A 21,992-nucleotide genomic window follows, 5' to 3' on the forward strand; every position below is an offset into this window, starting at 1 on the left:
CCTGTGTTGGGCCTTTCTACTGGGCTTTGATGACCGGGCTATGGGTGGGCTATCCAAGAGAAATCATGTGGACTAGAACATGTAGATGGGCTCTAGGGCAAGGCCCAAATGAGGGATTGGGCCCAAATTGGAAAATTGGGCCATAATTTGGCAATTAGTGGTCTTTTGTGGATTCATGTGATATTAGGGCCTTGGTGGGCCCAATTGGCTTGGGTTATTTATGGGCGGGGTTGTGGACCATATTTAGACCTAATATGTGAAGGTATGGTATTAGATCCTAATGAGGTTAATTGTAGGTTTGGCTCAGTGTTAGAGGCCGGAGTCCGGAGTACAACAACAACATTTGTAGGATCTGTCTGCCATCCGAGGTGAGTCTTCTCACTATACTTACCTATGTTGCAATTTGTGTGTGACTGGATGGTCTTATTCTTGTTGATGACCGGAGGGTCGTATTTACACTATTGACCGGAGGGTCTTAGTATATTATTGACCGGAGGGTCACTGTACATGGTAGACAGGAGGGTCTTAGTACATTATGGACTGGAGGGTCTTGTTTGTTTATAATGTGATATGTATTATCGTGCATACTGTCTTTGTGACTTATGTTGTTATAGTAATCTGTGTAAATATTGATCTTATTTGCTTACTTGAGTTATGTGATAGTATGCATTTTCTATGTGCATATGTTGTGTGTTGAGATGTACTGGTTATTGTTGTTGTGATATGTATAATGTGATTAATTGAGTTACCGAGTTGAGGGACCGAAGGGTCCATCTGAGTTGTGGGACCAGAGGGTCCCACTGAGACACATTGACCGGAGGGTCTTATTGTGAGTATAGCCATGAGGGGCTAATGGGATGTGTGTGGTATTTTGGGGAACTCACTAAGCTTCGTGCTTACTGTGTTGTGTGTTATGTGTTTCAGGTACTTCTCAGGATCACAGGAAGGCGCCGACTTGATTGTAAACACGAGATGAAGTTGTGTTTTGAGGATCCTGGATTTTATTCAAATAATTATGAACACGTGTTTTGATAATTGATATATTGAGTTTTTTATGAAATGTGTTGATGTCATTTATGTGAATTTAAAATGAAAAATTTGTGCGAAAATTTACGGTGTTACAATTTCACTACCATAGGGATCATTTATGAAGTTGTGTCTTATTTAATTAAAAAAAGAAAAAAGAAATATATTATTTAACTTTATAAATGGTCATTATGGTAATGAAATGTAACACCCGGTTCCTGGTACATATTTAAATTTATGTAATATCATGTTTTGCTCTGGGACTCGGCGAGTTGGAGGCTCAACTCGTCGAGTAGACTGGATTTCTGGTCCGCGGGGTTAAGTGACCTACTCGATGAATCATGAGCCCGATTCAACGAGTAGGGCTGTCTAGATGAAACCCTAATATTTAGGGTTTGCACCCTATTTAAACACCTTAAGTGGTTCCCTTTTACAACCTCCAACACCCTCAGACCACCCCCACGAAACCCTAACCGTTTTTGAGTGATTTTGAGCTCTTGTGCAATTTTGTGCAAGTTAGAAGGTTGAAGAGAAGAAAAAGGAGATTGGGTTTTCAGAAGGAGCAAGGAGATCCAGAGGTTTTGCTTCATTTCCTGTTTATTGGAGGTAAAAAGTCCAGACCTTGCTTCTCCTTTCATTAGATACTCTTTTTGGAGTAATTTAGGGTTTTTGGAAGCCATTTTTGGATGCTACCACGATTTTTGGATAAGGACTTCAGATTTGGAACCATTGGGGGTTCCTATGGCATAAAGGTGCCAACTTTATTGCCACAAGAACCCCATGCACCATATTAACCCCATTTTAGAGCCTTTTGAGCCAAAAGCCCATGCATGGACATCAAGTTCATAACTTTACGTATCATATGGACCTTAGGAGGCCATATTTGTGATTTGGACGCAAAAAGACCGGTTGTAATCGGCTGAATAGTTTTGGGCTTTAAAGGACTCGACGAGTCCCTTAAGTGACTCGGCGAGTCAGGTCATATTTGTCCCCAAAACCCTTCTGATATCGAGTAGAGTATTGAGTGGAAAGGAGACTCAGTCAGTTAAGTCCATTATAGACCTAAGGATTAACGTACTCGGCGAGTTCAAGGATGAACTCGGCGAGTTCAAGGCAATGTCCCAACCACATGAAGACGGACTCGACGAGTTCAAGATTGAACTTGACGAGTCAGTAGAAGAACGTCTCGATTTTTTGTTGGAGGAGAACTCGTCGAGCTCTTGCTATACTCGGCGAGTAGGGTTGGGGTTTTAGCATTTTGTGGAAGTGGGGACTCAACGAGTTGGTGGACCAACTCGGCGCGTCGATTCAACCAGATGTTGACTTTGACGAAAGTTGACTTTGACCAGGGTTTTGACCTAGACCTTGACTTGGACATGAGTTGACCCTTGCAGTGGTTAAGAGTATGAGATGGTAATTAAGAAAGCTTGTTGTGTACGGATTGAGGAGTTGAGCATAGTTGATTTCCGTACCGAGGACAGTGCAGACAATACACGACATTGAGGTGAGTTACCTTCCAGTAGAAGTGGGTCTAAGGCCATAATGTCGAACCACTAGTAGGAGTGATTATGGATGATTGTCTTCATGATAATTATCTGGTTTGCCGCTGTCTGATATGTTTATGTGATAGCCTGATATGATGTTGTGTGATAGTGTTAGTAGGGGGAATAGTCCCTATATCTGGTCGATAGGGCCAAGGGGTAGGTTAAGCACCCCGGTATACCTAACAATATGATTATGTTATGTTTTATGTGGTAGTAGTAGGGGGTGAAATAGTCCTCGTAACCGATTGAGATAAACCAGAGTGGTAGGTCGGACACCCCGGTATGTATGATAGGGGTAGGTTAGGCACCTGGTATGTCTAGCAGGGGTAGGTTAGGCACCCTGGTATGCTCAGCAGGGTAGGTCAGGCACGTTGATATGCCTGACAATATGTGTTATGTATGGTATGTGGTAGGGGTGTTGAACGGGTAATTTTTTCGGGTTTCGGGTAATTCGGGTTTTTCATGTTAGAAAAATTACCCGTTACCCTACCCAAACTAAATTCGGGTTTGGGTAATTCGGGTATCGGGTCGGGTTTGGGTAATTCGGGTATTACCCGAAATATATGATTTTTTTTGAATTTCACCTAAAAATAAATTTAATGAAATAAATATGTCGTGCTTTATTAGTCTTGTTTATATAAACAAACGAGACATAAACGAAGTTACTCAAGCTTTGAACATTGAGATTTTCTACTCAATAATACATGAGATATCAAGTAATTTTTTAACGACTTAATCTAATCTAATAAGATGTTAAAAAAACAAATACCTAAAGATCTTAATTTAAAAGTTTAAAATGTTTAAGATAAATGTAGTCATAAGTTTTGTCATGTTCTAAAATTTCATCAAGATAATGAGTTTGTTAGTTGTAATAAAAACTATAATCAAGAAAACAGTTAAATTTTAAAGAACGTGATGATATATAAAAATTACTTTTAATATTGTTACTGTTGTATTGTTATAATAAATATATTTATGTTTTACAATAATGATAGTTAGTTTAAGCGTGATCAAATACATGTTATATAGTACAAGCTCTACAAAAAAAAGGAATTTTTAAAATAATTTGGGTAATTCGGGTATACCCGAAACCCAAAAAATATACCTTTTACCCGACTCGAAAAAATTTCGGGTAACCCGATTACCCGGAAAAATTTACCTGATACCCGATTTACCTGATACCCGAAAAAATCGGGCGGGTAATTCGGGTATCGGGTATTTTCGACAGGGCTAGTATGTGGAATGATATGGGAAGTCATTAAGCTTTGTGTGCTTACTGTTTCAGTTTTGGTTTCAGGTACCTCTTCGTAGAAGGGGAAGGAGCTGGCACGGTAGCAACGCATCGTACACACACTATTTCCGCATTTTGAGATCCATGAGATTGCACTCTGATATTATTGATGATACGATTTTGAGACATGTGATTATGGTTTTATAGTTTTATATGATATTGATAATGTTTTTCAGTAAACGTATTTTATAATTAACATAATTAAAAACAAAATTTTTGGTCTTGAAAATTGGGATGTTACATGAAATGACGGAAATGCCCTCTAGATATTATAATCAAATCATAATTAACGACCAAAAGCTAACAATAACAAAAAAGACTATTTGTTAAAAGTTTTGAAACCACGTAACCATTTGGAAAGTTTTTTTTTTGAACCTAAGGACTATATGCTTGATTTCTAGATAGCGTAGGACGAATGTTTTTTTTCCTTAGACAAAATTGCAAAAATGGTCCCTGTGGTATGCATTTTTTGGGGTTTTAGTCCAAACCCCGAGTTTTTTGGATTTATGGTCCTTTTGACCATGTTTGTACGTAAATTTGGTCCCTCGTAAAATTGAAATGACTATAATGCCCTTCTGATATATTTTTTTTATATTTTTTCTATTTAATTTAAATGAAAAAGAAAATAAATAAATAATTTGGGCCCACATCCCTCTCTCTCTCTCTCTCACTCACACACACACACACACCTCGTATCCCCAGATTCATACACATTTAGTACACATTCTACAACTTTTATATAAATCCAATCAAGAAATATTTTATGCTTCTAAACCCAGAAAATGAAGAACCGAATGTAGCTCTCACAGTAGGGGGATGTGATGATTGATCGGAGTCTTCATGGTGGAAGCAACTCAAAAAAGAAAAAAATGGCAGCAGTGGTGATGGGTGGCGCACAGTGGCAGTTCCGTTGTGCTGTTCGTTTGTCTTTTTCTAGCATAAACTCAGGGAGAGGGTCGAGAAAGGTGCAAATTGATCTGAGGAGAAGATTCTGACAGCAACAACAATGGTGGCAGGTTGCGTCGACAAGGGGTGGCAGGTGGTGGATGAAGTAACTCGGCAACAACAGCTCGGTAGTGGTGGGTCGGAAAGTCTCACGGTGGCAATGAGGTGATGACCTTGTTGCCCTGTTTATCTTCTGTCGGTAACGAACGAGAAGGAGATGGGTGAGGGAAAGGAGGTGGTTTGGTCGTTGGAGGTTGCTCCGAAAGTTGAGTGGAGTTGGGATGGTTGTTTACGATGGGGAGAAGGTGGTGGCAGTGGGGTGGTGTAGCTTCTTCCTGCTCTACATCAGAAAGCTTAGCTGAGAAGCCATGAAATCGATTTTTGGTTTAATTTGAAATCGATTTTAGGTTTAATTGTAGGACTTGAAGGTATTACAAATTTGGGATATATATTTGATTCTTCTGTGAATCTTAATCATCATCTAATCACCGCTACCTGATATTGTAATATTTATACATAAACAACCTCTTGAGTGTATAAGTATTGATTCTAGAAGAAGAAGAGTTATGGTGTTGATTAGGGGATGTATGAAGAATACAAAGAAGATGAAATTCTTCACAAGAGAGAGAGAGAGAGAGAGAGAGAGAGAGAGAGAGAGAGAGAGAGGTCCCTTGTTATTTTTAATTATTAAAATAAATAAATTAGTATTAGATTTAAAAAGAAATAAAAAAAAATGGAAAATAAATACATTAAGGGTATTACAGTCATTTCACTATTCATAGGAACCAAAAACGCAATGAAACTATCTTAAAAAAACCACAAATCCAAAAAAATCGGAGTTTGGACTAAAAAAAAAAAAAAAAAAAATTGCATACCACAGACAATTTTTGCAATTTTGTCTTTTCCTTATAATATGTTGAAATACTCGACCCGACTTGATCCGGAAGTTCGATCCGTTGGGAACGAATTGCAAGTTATGATTAGGGTTTTATATATCGTCTGCTGTTACGGAAGATGGTGAAAGAGTGAACGGAGCTGAAGAGACCTAAAGGGAGAGACAAGCAGGAAATGGGTTCGCGAGACAAGGATCCAACGACGCCTCACCAACCCCTTCTAAGCAGCCTCGTCGTACGCCCTACCGACAGCGGTGGTGGTGGTGGTAGCGATTACGAGCCAGGCGAAGTTCGCCGCGATCCGCCTCCTTATTCTCGTTCTGATCGATTTGCTGAAAACAACCACGGTTCGTTCTATCGATTATTTCCGTTTCCCCTTTTACTCGTTTTCTATATGTTTATCTTTAAATTGTTTTAAAGCTTAGATCTGCTTTTATGTTTATTGCAATCAGAAATCGTTCATATTATTAATCATGAGGCATATATGGTGGTTGTTTCGTCTCTTTGTTTTCCCAATTTTTTGTATCTGTTTTCATTAATATTAAATTAGGTCAATCTCCTGTTTGGAAAAGGTAGTAGAGGTGGTCTAATCTTTCTTTCTATACAAGGTACATCTAACCAAATGATTTTTCATCAACTTCTCTAGTCGATACGTGATGAAGCAAAGCCACCCTTAATTTTTTTTTTTGAAAACTAAGTTAGAAATTGTTGAAATTGTGTTGACATGAGATAGAATTCTGGGACTAGGCATGTTTATTAACTAAAGTTACTAACTTAATCCATGAGGGATTTGAAACACTATCTTGTTTGTTTGAAACTTCCATGGTTGTAGCTATGTTTGAAGATGATTTTGACCTTTTCCTTATACCTTTGGTTGTGTGGAGCACTAGTCATTTGGAGTGTTCTATTTGTGAATGATTTTGCTATTGTGTTTTACAGCTGAGAAAAGACGGCTGGTGCAAGAACTTGAGGTCTTGAGGAAGCCAGTTATTTTGATTTGAATGCTGCTATATATGAATTTGGTTGTGGGACTTGTTTTTTGGGTTTTGAATTGGGATATTAATTAGGGTATTCAAATGGGATCAAAAGCTGACATGGGGGTTTTACATGATTGGTAATGATGTCTGCTAAAATAATGCTCCAATACCTCTTGAAGAACTTGCTCCAGCTACTTTTGGGGAAAAGAAATTTGGGTATTGCTTCCTTGATATCATCAATTGCAGGAGAGTGTGCTTTTGTGGTGTCAACAATTTGGTTCAAAAGCACTTTCATATTATATAGTTGGGTTTTTTGAACATTAGGGTCCCTAAGGTGGTTAATTGGTTTAGTTTTTAGGTGTAGTTTCCATTACAAATCGGGTATAATGACTTACTGGAGAAATGTTTCTTATCTATGAATCAATCAGCAGAGGGGTCTTGATTCTTGAAGGAAGTGAATAAATGGGTTGTGTGAGTTTTACTGTTTACAATTAAGTATTGGGATTTTTATTTAGTGATCTTTATAGGGTAAACATGAACCCAAGAATATCAAAAGGTACATGAAGAGCAGTTAATGGAAATGGGGTGTCTTCTTTGCTAATTAATGTTCTTAAAGACTTGGTTAAAGTTGATTGGATTTTGGACAAGAAACAAACTTGGTTTTTCTTCTTGGTGTTACTCTGTTTTAATGGTTTGGGTTTAACTGGCTTTTCAGGGTATAGAATGCGTGCAGGTTCTGCCTCTCCTGTTCGCCGGAGAAACGGGAGCCACCACTACAGTCCTGAATATGATCATTCAGACGGCCCCCCACCACCGCCACCACCACCACCACCCCGCCACCGTGGATTTGGTAGAGGGAGAGATTCCGGTAGGTTCCGTGACCATTCACCGCCGCCTTACGGCCGTGGCCGGTTTGGCGGCGGCGGCAGGTTTGGCGGCAGAGGGTTTGATGGCGGCCCTGGTATGGGCCCGGGTGGTTTCAGAGGTGGTGGTGGTGGTGATGTCATTCCTAGAAACAACCCTAATGTCCGTCCACGTGAAGGTGATTGGATGTGCACAGATCCCACGTAAGTAAATTTCAAATTTAGAATTTAAAATTGCAGAAAATAATAAAATACTAAAAAAAAACTTTGTTTTTTGTATCTTTTTCAGATGTAACAATTTGAACTTTGCAAGGCGAGAGTATTGCAACAACTGCAACAGGTCCCGCTATGCCGGACCCGGGAGTCCACCACGGAGGGGCTACCCAGGGCCGCCACTGATGGGGCGGCGGTTCACCGGACCACCACTCGACCGGTCACCGGGAAGGTTCAACGGGTACCGATCACCTCCACGGGGTTTTGGAAGAGATGGGCCGCCTAGAGAGTTTGGAATTGGTGGTCCGATGAGACATGAAGGAAGGTTTCCAAGGGATCATCATAATCAGAGGCCGGATTACTTTGAAGATGAGATGAGAGAGAGGGGAAATAACAGGTTTGATCATAGGCCAATGGTGCCACCACCCGATTGGGGAAGAGAGAGAAAGGGGTATGACAGGCGGCCGGTATCTCCGGGAGGGCCACCACCGCCGTCAGCGGTGGGGCGTGGCAGTGGACGGTGGGTTCGTGATGAGAGAGAGAGGAGTAGGTCGCCGGTTAGGGGCGGACCGCCGCCACCTTCGAAGGATTATAGACGGGATGCCTATGTGGATAGGGGACGGGATGATCGAAGGGGCATGGGTCGTGATCCGTATTAGTATTAGTATTAGATAAGATTGATGTGATTCATGTGGTTTTTGTAGTTGTGAACCATATATTGTGTGGTTTTGAGATGTGTTGAAATTTGGTTAGATATTTGGTACATTTTAGTTTGAGAATATCATGCATCTTGATGACAAGGGGTTTTGTGAGGACTAAAGACTGCTGCTCATTTGTTTAATATGCATGCATACATAGTTACATACATACTTGGGGTCTTTTCAACTTGAATACTCATAAAAATGATTCTCAAAGGTTACTTGATTTGATTCCTAAAATGATCACATATGGGGGTGTTTGTTTTATCTTTTAAAACAATTTTCAGTTTTTATCTTTTTCTAAAAGTTAAAAAGGAGCTAAAAGATGTTTGTAAAGTGAAAAGATCTTTTAAAAGCAACTTTTCAGAAAAGAAGGAAAATTCAGAAAAAAAGGAAAATGAGCATTTTGAAAACTTAGTAAATCTAACTTTTTGTAACTTTTGAACCCTTTAAAACTTAAATTACTTTTATACTTCCAATTACCTTAATCCCAACTACCCTAATCAATTGAAGATATGTTCTTCTCGTTCTCGTGTTGTCCGCTCCTCGTTCTTCTCTTCTCTCTGTTGTTCATCTATCTCCAAAGCAGTCGATGATCTTCCTCCAAAGCCGTCAGCGATCTTCCTCAGCCGACGTCTCATTTGTCCTTCTCCGACTAGGTAAGTGCAAACTCCGATTTTGGCTTTGTTTGTCTTGATTTTCGATTTTCATTAGCAAAGAAAAATGTCAACTTTCGATTTTCCTTGCATCATATGTGATTTGTTCATTTGATTTCAATTTTCCTTGCACTGTATGTGATTTGTTCCTTGCATGGATCTGTGTTGACTGTAAATTGATGAATATTGTGTTAATAGTTATAGATTTGTGAAATTGATGATTTATTGAATAATAATTAGTGAAATTGATGAAATATGGATGATATTGATTAAAGTGATGAAATTTTTGTTCACAGGGACCGATTTGTTTTGTTAACAGGTACCCATTTGTGAAAATTATTCCAATATTTTTATTCTGGTTTGTGTTGTTTTCTTCCATTGTTCTATTTTTTCTGTTTTAATTAAACTATAGTTCATGAATCATATGAAAGATTAATTAGCAATTGTTTAAATTGATGAAATCATTTAGGAAGGTTAATGAAATTGGTTTGTTGTTTAAATGTTGATATGTAACTCAAAGATAATGGACGAAAACCTCACCAATGTTGTTGATTGTGAAACATCTTTAAAAATGAAAAAACCAAAATTCGGATGGGTAATCGTAGCTTCATGGTGTTTGTTGATTCATGCTTGATTGAACTAAGAAAAGACCATAAAACCGGTACTCACTTTAATAAAGTTGGGTGGGAGAATATACAAAAACATATAAAGGACAAAACATGTTATTGCCTTGAAAAAACAACAACTAACAAACAAATAGGAGAACATAAAAAAAGAGTGGAAGCTTTATAACCGATTAATGAGGCTTGAAACCGGACTCGGTGGGACGAGAAGCCTAATAGATGCATCGCCTGAGTGGTGGGAGGAGAAAATAAAGGTATGCTTTACTATTCTTTGTAATTATTTTAAGTTATAATTGCATATAGATTGAACATATTTGATTTGCATTATCTTTTTGTCTTGCAGGAGAATAAAGATTATGCAAAATTTAGGAACACATATTTGCGCATATTTGATGAGAAATATGCACTTTTGTTTCGGGATTTTGTTGCCATTGGAGATCAGACTATGACTCCATTACAGATTCAAAACAATAGCAATCCAAACGAAGAAAATGTGGAGGGCAAAGGAGATAGTGATGATATCAATTTAGATAATGATGTTGAGCCTCTTTTTCCTAGTTTCCATGAAAGTAGTTCGAGTAAGAAGAAAAGGTCTAAGCTTGTTTCCAACAACCGTTCAACCAAGAGTAAAAGTTCAATTTATGAAGAAAAAGTAGATGCTTTATTGGATGCCATCTCAACAAAAAAAACACACAAACTTATCCACAAAATAATCCTTCCCCAACAATAGCAGATTGCATGGCCATTGTTACCAAGTTTGCCGATTTTCATGAAGGGTCCAACTGTAACGCCCCATTCCTGGTACGTTGTTTCTGTGGCATTTATTTAGAAGTTTTTGAGAGGGACTCGGCGAGTCTATGGCCCGACTCGTCGAGTGGGGACGAGATTTCGAGGACGTGTTAGTCGGCGACTCGGCGAGTCTGCCTGCCAGGTAGAAACCCTAAATCCCCGGGTTTGCACCCTATTTAAACCACCTTATGAGCCCCCAAACTCGCCCCCTTCACCCTCAGAGCATCATTTAGCAAACCCTAATCGTTTCCTTGGTTATTTGTGCATTTTGGTGTGAATCTTGAAGTTTTGAAGAGAAGAAGGAGGCTAGATCCAAAGGAGAAGAAGAAGATCCAAGGTCTTGCTCCCATTTCAGAGTTCATTGAGGTATCAGCCGAATTCCTTCTGTTTCTATGATTGATTTCTCTTTAACAAGCATATTTAGCCCCTTTTAGCCATTTCTTAGCTTGTTCTTGGTAGAGAGATCACATTAGATTGATTAGCCTTCGGATATAACCATGTTTCAGTTCCAAAATCGTAGATCTATCACCTTTATGGAGCCATTTTGCATGATAACCCTAGATCTACTCTTCTAAGTGCCTTTTTAGCCTTTATCTCCTTTTTCATGTGGATGTACACGTAAAGTTGGAAACTTTACGTGGTAAATCAGCCTTAGGAACTCAGATCTATAATTTGTATGCGGTGGTGTTGAGCAGAATCGAGTTTTTAGGATCTGCATGCATGTGACTCGGCGAGTCGTTCTTCGGACTCGGCGAGTCCGGTCGCGAGTCCCCGATCTTTACCCCCTTTGAGTGATTCCGAGTGGAGGTCAGTGAGCAGTAGGATGGACTCAGTGAGTCGGAGGGTGGACTCAGTAATGGTGGGACTCGACGAGTTGTTCATACAACTCGGCGAGTCCAAGGCAATCTTTTTAGATCGAAGAACAACTCGTCGAGTTGTTCATATGACTCGGCGAGTCGGATGAAGATTGTCTGAGTTCTTGGATCGAGAGGGTACTCGTTGAGTCGATGCCATACTCGACGAGTAGCCACGAGTAGGGTTGAGAAGTGAGACTAGAGACTCGGCGAGTTGGCGACCCAACTCGGCGAGTCAGGTCAACTGTGGGTTGACTTTGACTGAGAGAGTTGACTTTGACCAAGGGTAAAAAAGTCATTTTACCCCAGTGCAGTGTTTAGCATTTGATTGAGTGTGTTTATGGACTTGTAGCCGAGGAGATACCGGAGCAGCATCAGTTAGCTTCCAGAGCCATTCTCACAGCAGCCAGTTCACGAGGTGAGTTTCCCTTCAATAGGAACGGGTCTAAGGCCACAATGCCGGCCCGTTCAGCTAGCCGTAGTTTCTGGACTTCGGTCTAATGCAGTAGCTAGTGTGTTTGACGCCTCCATGGCTCAGACAGGATTTATGTGTTATGCTAGTTGATATGTTTATGCTATGTTCAGTCAGCTTCGGACTTCGGTCCGATGTAGGGGACGGAGATCCCAGTCAGCTTCGGACTTCGGTCCGATGTAGGGGACGGAAGTCCTAGTCAGCTTCGGACTTCGGTCCGATGTAGGGGACGGAGATCCCAGTCAGCTTCAGACTTCGGTCTGATGTAGGGGACGAAGGTCCCAGTTAGCTTCGGACTTCGGTCCGATGTAGGGGACAGAGGTCCCAGTCAGCTTCAGACTTCGGTCCGATGTAGGGGGCAAGGCCCCAGTTAGCCCAGACTTCGGTCCGATGCAGTGGGCAAGGCCCAGTATGTGCTTATATGTTATTATGTGGTATGTGGTAGTTTGGGGGAGCTCACTAAGCTTCGTGCTTACAGTTTCAGTTTTGGTTTCAGGTACTTCCGCAAGCAAAGGGAAGAGCTCGGGATGATGGCATCGTACACACACCACAACTTCAGTTTTGTCCTGGGAGTTGATTTAGTTCTTGATATGTTTGGATACAGTCGTGATACAATTTTTCTCACAGTATTTTATTATGGTTTTTGAACACGTAGCATATGGTTTTATTATGTGATACTCAGTCTCGTGGTTTTTGTTATAATAAAAATCGAAATTTTTGGGTGGTATTTTTGGGTTGTTTCAAGTTGGTATCAGAGCCCTGGTTTGAGGGATTCGGATACACCTCCGGGTGCATCTGAACTCAAACTAAGGGAAAGATAAAAAGATCTTCAAAAAGAAAAAAATGTTTTCGAATGAGATTTTGAAAAGCACTTAGAAAGAAAAGAATTTTTAAACAAGATAAGGGTGTGGTGCATGCGATCAGCCGAGCTCAAGTAAGTACTCCCAAATTACCAATACAAGTTTTATTATTATGATTTATTGTTCCAGTTTCAGTAGAACAGCATGCTAGTATAGGACTAAGGATCTAGGAGGATGCCTTATGTGTCTGCTATATGTGTTACAACTTTATGAGAATTGCATGCTAGTATTGAGTAGACAGCAGTAGAATAGCCTGTTTAGGTTATGCCTGGTAGCGCGGGCTTAGCATTGTATGCTAGTGTAGCTTCTCGTTATGAGAATGGTTTTTCCTGAGTATGTTTCCTTTATCCGAATGTTGCTTGCTTTGTGCTTTGTGGGACTCTGAGTGGTGGGAGTTAGCCATTAGGTGAATACGTCACATCACATGTGAGCAGGGTTGAATAATCTCAGAGTGCTGGATTTGGCCCTATTGCGCAGCTCTTGTCTGAGTCCAACCGTTGTAGGGACGAGTCTTTTACTCGAAGGATTATCCGAGCCTCATTGCATGGGATGGTATTCAGGTGGTGGCTAATTAGCATTACAAGGAGGCCTTCAGCAGCTGAGGACTGGTTTGAGTGGAGTCAGAGATTTCCCTAGGGCAAGCCTAGGATGAGAATAGCAAAGATCAGTAGTAGTAGAAATGACTTGGTGGAGTCAAAGCAGTTCCTGAGGAAAGTACGGATAGATGTGGAAGGTAGTATGGGCCCGTACTACTGAAAGCAGAGGATCCGTACTCGAATCAAGGAAGCCCGAGACAAGACCAGGAAGCTAGTAGTAGTATCAATGATCCCTTGAGATATTTCAGTTTTCTGATGTTGCTATGATGTGTTTGAGAATGGTGGTTTTGCGTCCGAGGACAGCAACCGGCAGTGGAGGTGCCGGGGAGGGATCAAGATCAGGCTCGGGGGACGAGCGCATGGATGAGCAGACCAGAGAGTTTCTTTCTTCAGAGATTACTCGTATCATTTTAGAGCAGACTCCTGTGATCTTCGGTTCGATCAAGGAGGGTATCCAAGAGCTGATGGATGAGAGATTGGGCACCTTCCGTGCCGAGATGGCGGCCATGATGGGGTCGCGTACACTTACATTCAGGGAGTTCAGGGCATGTGGAGCTCCAGACTATCATGGGGCGCGGAACCCCATAGCGAGTACTAGATGGTTGGCGGATGTGGCCAACGCGTTCCGCACTAGCAGGTGTCCCGAGGGGACAAGGTCAGATTGGCGTCCTGTCTTCTGAAGGACAGGGCACGCGATTGGTGGGAGGAGGTCGGACATACCATTGGAGATGATGCAACGTTGGAAGCCATGACCTGGGCTGATTTCTCTACCAGGTTCAGGGCGGAGTTTGCACCAGTCATTGAGGTGCAGCAGTTAGCCAGAGAGTTTCAGGACCTCACCCAGACTACAGAGACCGTGGCGGAGATCACCGCCAAGTTCAGGGAGAGGTCTCTTCTTGTTCCTCAGTATGCAGCCGATGAGGAGATGAAGAAGGCCCGCTATCATGAGATGTTGCGGAGCGATATTCGCCAGTTTGTGAGCCGGTCCAGCTGTAAAACGTTGGACGACATGATTGCTAGGGCTCGAGAGAGGGAGATTGATCTTGAGATGGAGAAGAAGAGGAAACCGGAGACGGTTTCGGGTTCAGGAGGTTCGGGCAAAAAGCCCAAGGTTTCAGATCACAGATCCAGGGTTCAGCCGAGCCACAGTCGATGTGGCAGGTGTGGGAAGATGCACGATGGGGTGTGCAAGGCAGGGAGTTCCGGCTGCTTCAGGTGCGGTCGGACTGGGCATTTGAGCAGGGATTGTACGGCCCCTGCTACTACCGTTGCAGCATCAGATCTGATTTGCTTTCAGTGCAATAAGAGGGGACATAAAAAGTCCCAGTGTCCGAGTTTAGCTGCAGTAGGGAAGGTGGCTGCACCTGCCCCTGCTACTTTGAGGATTACAGATGGCCGACAGGGCCGAGCCAAGGCGCCAGTGGCGAAGAGTAGGGCGTTTCAGATGACAGCAGAGGAGGCGCGAGCGACTCCTGATGTGGTGACGGGGTCGTTCTCTGTGAACGACATTTTTGCTATGGTATTATTCGATTCGGGGGCTACCTGATCATTCATATCGCTTGCGCTTAGCAAGAGATTTAGCAGAACTCCAGGGGAGCTGGATTGTCCACTAGAGGTTGAGATAGCAGATGACAGGACCGTGAGGGTCGCCAGAGTGCATAGAGGGTGTTCTCTTCAGTTGTTTGACGAACAGTTTTCGGTGGACCTGGTTCCTATTCCCCTGCGAGGGAATAAGGTTATTGTGGGCATGGATTGGCTAAGCCCCAATGGGGCGGTGATTGATTGTGAGCTTCAGCTAGTGAGGATTCACACTCCTAGTGGGGGAGAGTTAGTGATTCAGGGCGAGAGGTCACAGCGCGAACCGATCTTTTGTTCCGCCGCAAGGGCGAGGCGCTATTTTCAGCAGGGTTGCGCTGGTTATGTAGCTTATGTCTTGGATGCCCGGGAGAAGGGCAAGACGACAGTTGATGATGTTCTGATAGTGCGAGACTTTCCGGATGTATTTCCCGAGGATTTACCGGGAATACCTCCTGAGAGGCAGGTTGAGTTTGGGATCGATCTGATTCCTGGTGCGGCTCCGATAGCCAAGGCACCGTATCGCCTAGCTCCCCCCGAGATGTAGGAGTTGTTTACGCAGCTGCAGGAGCTGCTTGACAAGGGTTTCATTCGGCCGAGCAGTTCGCCTTGGGGAGCGCCGATCCTGTTTGTGAGGAAGAAGGATGGGTCGCATCGTATGTGTATAGATTACCGGGAGTTGAATAAAGTAACAATGAAGAACCGTTACCCACTTCCGAGGATAGATGATTTGTTTGACAAGCTTCAGGGAGCGTCTTGGTTCTCCAAGATCGATCTACGCTCCGGGTATCATCAGATGCGGGTTAGGGATGAGGATGTGCAGAAGACTGCTTTCAGGACCAGGTATGGTCATTATGAGTTTGTGGTGATGCCATTTGGGCTCACCAATGCCCCAGCCGCGTTCATGGATCTCATGAATCGCGTGTGCAGGCCGATGCTGGATCGGTCAGTGATAGTATTCATAGATGATATCTTGGTATATTCCAAGACGCAGGAGTAGCACGGGGAGCACCTGAGGGAGGTGCTGGAAGTTTTGAGGAGGGAGAGACTTTTCGCAAAGTTCTCCAAGTGTGAGTTCTGGTTGCGCGAGGTGCAGTTCCTTAGTCACCTCGTCAACCAGAAGGGTATTTTGGTGGATCCGGCCAAGATAGAGGCCGTGATGTAGTGGGAGGTGCCGAAGTCTCCATCTGAGATTCGGAGCTTCCTAGGGCTGGCAGGGTATTACCGGAGGTTCATTCAGGATTTCTCCAAGATAGCAGTGCCGCTCACCCGACTGACCAAGAAGTCGGTGGTATTTCGTTGGGGGTCTGAGCAGCAGGCAACGTTCGAGACCCTCAGGCAGAGATTGTGCGAGGCTCCGATCCTTACCTTGCCAGAGGGAGTAGAGGGCTTCGTAGTCTACTGTGATGCCTCGATCACAGGTATGGGAGCAGTGTTGATGCAGCGAGGCCATGTGATAGCTTACGCCTCGAGACAGTTGAAGCCTCACGAGGCTAACTATCCTACCCATGATTTAGAGCTGGGGGCGGTTGTGTTTGCCCTCAAGATTTGGAGGCATTATCTTTATGGGGTCCGTTGTACTATCTACACGGATCACAAGAGTTTGAGGTACCTTATGGATCAGTCGAGTCTGAACATGAGGCAGAGGAGGTGGTTGGATGTGCTGAAGGATTATGATTGTGAGATCCTTTACCATCCAGGGAAGGCCAACGTGGTGGCCGACGCCCTAAGCCGCAAAGTGTCGGCAGCCCCTATCAGAGATTTGTGTCTGAGGATGACAGTGATTACTCCGTTGTTGGAACGGATCAGGGAGGCTCAGGTTGAGGGCCTCAAGGAGGAGAGGCAAAAGTGTGAGAGGATAGTGGGCCGAGTATCTTCGTTTGATTATGACAGTCGGGGATTGCTGACACTTCATGGGAGAGTGTGGGTACCGTACTGGGGTGGGGTACGGCAGGTGTTGATGGATGAGGCTCATAAGTCTCGATTTTCTATCCACCCAGGGGCGACGAAGATGTATAGAGATTTTCGACCCGATTATTGGTGGCCCTGCATGAAGCAGGATGTTGCTTGGTATGTTGAGAGGTGCCTGACCTGCAGGAAGGTCAAGGCGGAGCACCAGAGACCTCACGACAAGATGCAACCGTTAGACATTCCCGTGTAGAAATGGGAGGACATCACTATGGATTTTGTCACCAAGCTTCCCAGGACCGCACGAGGAGTAGATTCGATATGGGTAGTAGTGGATCGGTTGACGAAGAGTGCTCATTTTATCCCGATCCAGGAGAGTATATCAGCAGAAAAGTTAGCCGATGTCTATGTGCGTGAGATCGTGGCACGTCATGGAGTGCCGGTATCGGTAGTGTCAGACCGAGATGTCCGTTTTACATCCAGATTCTGGAAGCGGTTTCACGACGAGATGGGTACTCGTCTCCATTTCAGCACCGCTTTCCACCCTCAGACGGATGGGCAGAGCGAGAGGACGATTCAGACTCTCGAGGACATGCTCAGGGCGTGTGTTCTAGACTTCGGTGGCAGTTGGGATACGTATCTTCCGTTAGCGGAATTTTCGTATAACAACAGTTATCATGCGAGCATTGATCGACCTCCCTTTGAGATGCTTTATGGGAGGAAGTGTAGGACCCCGATTTGTTGGGGCGAGGTCGGTCAGCGAGTCGTTGGGAGCACAGAGGTGGTGCTCAAGACGACCGAGTTGATTCAGCAGGTCCGTAGTAGACTGCAGACTACGCAGAGTCGGCAGAAGAGCTACGCCGACAGGAGGCGTTCAGACTTGGAGTTCCGGGTGGGCGATATGGTCCTCCTGAAGGTCTCACCCTGGAAGGGTGTCATCAGGTTTCGGAAGAGGGGCAAGCTGGGCCCCAGGTTCATTGGTCCTTTCAGGGTTTTGGCCCGGGTGGGTCGGGTTGCTTATCGGTTGGATCTTCATGTATAGCTTAGCCAGATCCACAACACTTTCCATGTGTCTCAGTTGAGGAAGTGTTTGGTGGATGAGTCAGCAGTTGTTCCCTTAGAGGATATTCAGGTTGATAGCAACCTGAATTATATTGAGAGGCCGGTCGCGATTCTGGACCGGAAGACAAAGACCTTGAGGAACAAGGCAATTCAGTTAGTGAAGGTGCAGTGGCAGCACCGGAAGGGGTCTTAGTGGACGTGGGAGGCTGAGGAAGAAATGAGAGAGCACTACCCAGAGTTATTTGCAGATTCAGCCGTAGCAGACTTCGAGGACGAAGTCTAAGACAAGTGGGGGAGAATTGTAACGCCCCATTCCTGGTACGTTGTTTATGTGGCATTTATTTAGAAGTTTTTGAGAGGGACTCGGCGAGTCTATGGCCCGACTCGTCGAGTGGGGACGAGATTTTGAGCATGTGTTAGTCGGCGACTCGGCGAGTCTGCCTGCCAGGTAGAAACCCTAAATCCCCGGGTTTGCACCCTATTTAAACCACCTTATGAGCCCCCAAACTCGTCCCCTTCACCCTCAGAGCATCATTTAGCAAACCCTAATCGTTTCCTTGGTTATTTGTGCATTTTGGTGTGAATCTTGAAGTTTTGAAGAGAAGAAGGAGGCTAGATCCAAAGGAGAAGAAGAAGATCCAAGGTCTTACTCCCATTTCAGAGTTCATTGAGGTATCAGCCGAATTCCTTCTGTTTCTATGATTGATTTCTCTTTAACAAGCATATTTAGCCCCTTTTAGCCATTTCTTAGCTTGTTCTTGGTAGAGAGATCACATTAGATTGATTAGCCTTCGGATATAGCCATGTTTCAGTTCCAAAATCGTAGATCTATCACCTTTATGGAGCCATTTTGCATGATAACCCTAGATCTACTCTTCTAAGTGCCTTTTTAGCCTTTATCTCCTTTTTCATGTGGATGTACACGTAAAGTTGGAAACTTTACGTGGTAAATCAGCCTTAGGAACTCAGATCTATAATTTGTATGCGGTGGTGTTGAGCAGAATCGAGTTTTTAGGATCTGCATGCATGTGACTCGGCGAGTCGTTCTTCGGACTCGACGAGTCCGGTCGCGAGTCCCCGATCTTTACCCCCTTTGAGTGATTCCGAGTGGAGGTCAGTGAGCAGTAGGATGGACTCAGTGAGTCGGAGGGTGGACTCAGTAATGGTGGGACTCGACGAGTTGTTCATACAACTCGGCGAGTCCAAGGCAATCTTTTTAGATCGAAGAACAACTCGTCGAGTTGTTCATATGACTCGGCGAGTCGGATGAAGATTTTCTGAGTTCTTGGATCGAGAGGGTACTCGTTGAGTCGATGCCATACTCGACGAGTAGCCACGAGTAGGGTTGAGAAGTGAGACTAGAGACTCGGCGAGTTGGCGACCCAACTCGGCGAGTCAGGTCAACTGTGGGTTGACTTTGACTGAGAGAGTTGACTTTGACCAAGGGTAAAAGAGTCATTTTACCCCAGTGCAGTGTTTAGCATTTGATTGAGTGTGTTTATGGACTTGTAGCCGAGGAGATACCGGAGCAGCATCAGTTAGCTTCCAGAGCCATTCTCACAGCAGCCAGTTCACGAGGTGAGTTTCCCTTCAATAGGAACGGGTCTAAGGCCACAATGCCGGCCCGTTCAGCTAGCCGTAGTTTCTGGACTTCGGTCTAATGCAGTAGCTAGTGTGTTTGACGCCTCCATGGCTCAGACAGGATTTATGTGTTATGCTAGTTGATATGTTTATGCTATGTTCAGTCAGCTTCGGACTTCGGTCCGATGTAGGGGACGGAGATCCCAGTCAGCTTCGGACTTCGGTCCGATGTAGGGGACGGAAGTCCTAGTCAGCTTCGGACTTCGGTCCGATGTAGGGGACGGAGATCCCAGTCAGCTTCAGACTTCGGTCTGATGTAGGGGACGAAGGTCCCAGTTAGCTTCGGACTTCGGTCCGATGTAGGGGGCAAGGCCCCAGTTAGCCCAGACTTCGGTCCGATGCAGTGGGCAAGGCCCAGTATGTGCTTATATGTTATTATGTGGTATGTGGTAGTTTGGGGGAGCTCACTAAGCTTCGTGCTTACAGTTTCAGTTTTGGTTTCAGGTACTTCCGCAAGCAAAGGGAAGAGCTCGGGATGATGGCATCGCACACACACCACAGCTTCAGTTTTGTCCTGGGAGTTGATTTAGTTCTTGATATGTTTGGATACAGTCGTGATACAGTTTTTCTCACAGTATTTTATTATGGTTTTTGAACACGCAGCATATGGTTTTATTATGTGATACTCAGTCTCGTGGTTTTTGTTATAATAAAAATCGAAATTTTTGGGTGGTATTTTTGGGTTGTTTCACCAACGAATTTTCACAAGCATTGTTTGTGTTCACCAAAAGCAAAATCGTGAAGCTTTTATGTTTCCAATGATCGATGAAGCCAAGATGGAGTTCCTTAAGTTACTTATGAAATAATGATTTAACAATATGTGTTATGCTTTGACATTCTGTTTTATGTTTTGACAATATGTGTTATACTTTGACATTATGTTTTATGTTTTAACATTATGTGTTGTCCCTTGACGTTATGTATTTGACATTTTATATTATGTGTTATTGTTTGTCTTTATGTTATGTGTTATTGTTTGACATTTTTATTTGTATTATGTAGGATGGATAATGATAAGTCTAATTCATCTAATGATAATGAAGAATGTTGGGTGGAAGAGGATATAGAATTTGAAATGTTATGTGGATTAGCTTTGAAAGGGATAATACTAGCTCGTAACGTACGTATGCCATGTCACACTTCAGACCGCACAAGGCACATGTTTATTTATGAAGTACTAAATGGACATCCTAGACGGTGTTATGAGATGTTTAGATTGAACGTACCGGTTTTTAGACGGTTATGCGTAGATCTTGCTACAAATTACGGACTACAACAAACACGAAATATATCTATTGAGGAATTTGTAGGAATATTCTTGATGACTTTGGCTAATGGGTGTAGCAATAGATTTGTGCAAGAGTTTTTTAATCATTCGGGGGAAACAATTCATAGGCATTTCCATACAGTTTTGGAAGCCGTGCTAAAACTGAGTGCCGACATCATCAAGCCAGACGCAAACTATAATGACGATGTTCCTGAATATATATTAAATAACCCTCGTTATTATCCAATGTTCAAGGTATTATCCAATATTCATTTTCTTGGTAGTCAAACTTTAACAAATGATTTATTTATGATATATTTTTGTATTTGAAGGATTGCATTGGTGCTATAGATGGGACACACGTTAGCGCATCAGTTCCACAAAACGAGGAAGCGAAGTACATTGGTCAAAAGGGATATGCAACACAAAATATAATGGTTGTTTGTGATTTTAACATGTGTTTTACATTTGTATGGGCCGGTTGGGAGGAGATTGCACATGACACAAGAATTTTCAATGAAGCCTTACAAAGACCATATCTTAATTTTCCATATCCAACGGGTGGTTAGTATATTTTTTTTGGAACACAAGTTTTATATTTTTACTATTTTTTTGAAACGAAAAAATAATTTGTTTGTTTTATTTACAAATAAATATTACGTTGTTGATGCCGAATATCCAGAAATTTAGAGGGTATCTTGCTCCATACAAAGGCACAAATATTCGTTATCATTTACCAGATTTTCGACGTGGACACTCGGCTGCTATTCGTGAACCTCGTGGACTGAAAGAGAAATTTAACTATCTCCATTCATCATTGCGAAATATCATTAAACGAACTTTTGGAGTGTGGAAAGCTAGGTGAGCGTTATTAAGAGACATGTATGTTAATTACAAGTATAAGAACCAAGTGAAAATTGTGATAGCATCGATGACGATCCATAACTACATTAAAAAGATTGGAGGTTTGATGACGCGTTTAACAAGGCACAACAAGAATCCTACAATCCCATACGAGGTGATACTAGTAGTGAAGTTTACGAAGAAGGTCCAAATACACGTCGCACGAGTGATGCTGATTTATATATGACAGCGGTACGAGATATTATTGCACAAGATATAATCACATTACGATGACGAATGTAATATCATCTATGATATTTTTTATAAATTATTTACAATTTGTATGAACGTTTTTTAATATTATCATGGTCTAATAAAAAAAATTAGGAATATTTA

At 42.9% G+C, this 21,992-nt stretch overlaps 1 protein-coding gene and 1 pseudogene across 1 annotated transcript; both read left to right on the plus strand.

Annotated features, from left to right (window-relative positions):
* Positions 1-5,804: 5,804 nt before the first annotated feature.
* Positions 5,805-8,572, plus strand: LOC145053790 (RNA-binding protein-like protein). Its single transcript, XM_079001891.1, has 3 exons — positions 5,805-6,046; positions 7,392-7,743; positions 7,829-8,572. Exons 1-3 carry the CDS (start codon positions 5,875-5,877, stop codon positions 8,409-8,411), a joined length of 1,107 nt encoding a protein of 368 aa, XP_078858017.1. The 5' UTR covers positions 5,805-5,874; the 3' UTR covers positions 8,412-8,572.
* Positions 8,573-9,905: 1,333 nt separating this feature from the next.
* On the plus strand, positions 9,906-21,890 carry LOC145050293 (uncharacterized; annotated as a pseudogene).
* The last annotated feature ends 102 nt before the right edge of the window (positions 21,891-21,992 follow it).

This window comes from Lactuca serriola, chromosome 5 (genome assembly GCF_051521515.1).
Source record: "Lactuca serriola cultivar US96UC23 chromosome 5, Lser_US96UC23_V15, whole genome shotgun sequence".
NCBI lineage: Eukaryota > Viridiplantae > Streptophyta > Magnoliopsida > Asterales > Asteraceae > Lactuca > Lactuca serriola.

Coding starts and splice junctions, on each gene's coding strand:
- LOC145053790 (XM_079001891.1), top strand. CDS start 5,875: ATGGGTTCGCGAGACAAGGATCCAACGACGCCTCACCAACCCCTTCTA. Junction 6,047..7,391: donor ATTTGCTGAAAACAACCACG/GTTCGTTCTATC, acceptor CTGGCTTTTCAG/GGTATAGAATGCGTGCAGGT. Junction 7,744..7,828: donor TGGATGTGCACAGATCCCAC/GTAAGTAAATTT, acceptor TATCTTTTTCAG/ATGTAACAATTTGAACTTTG.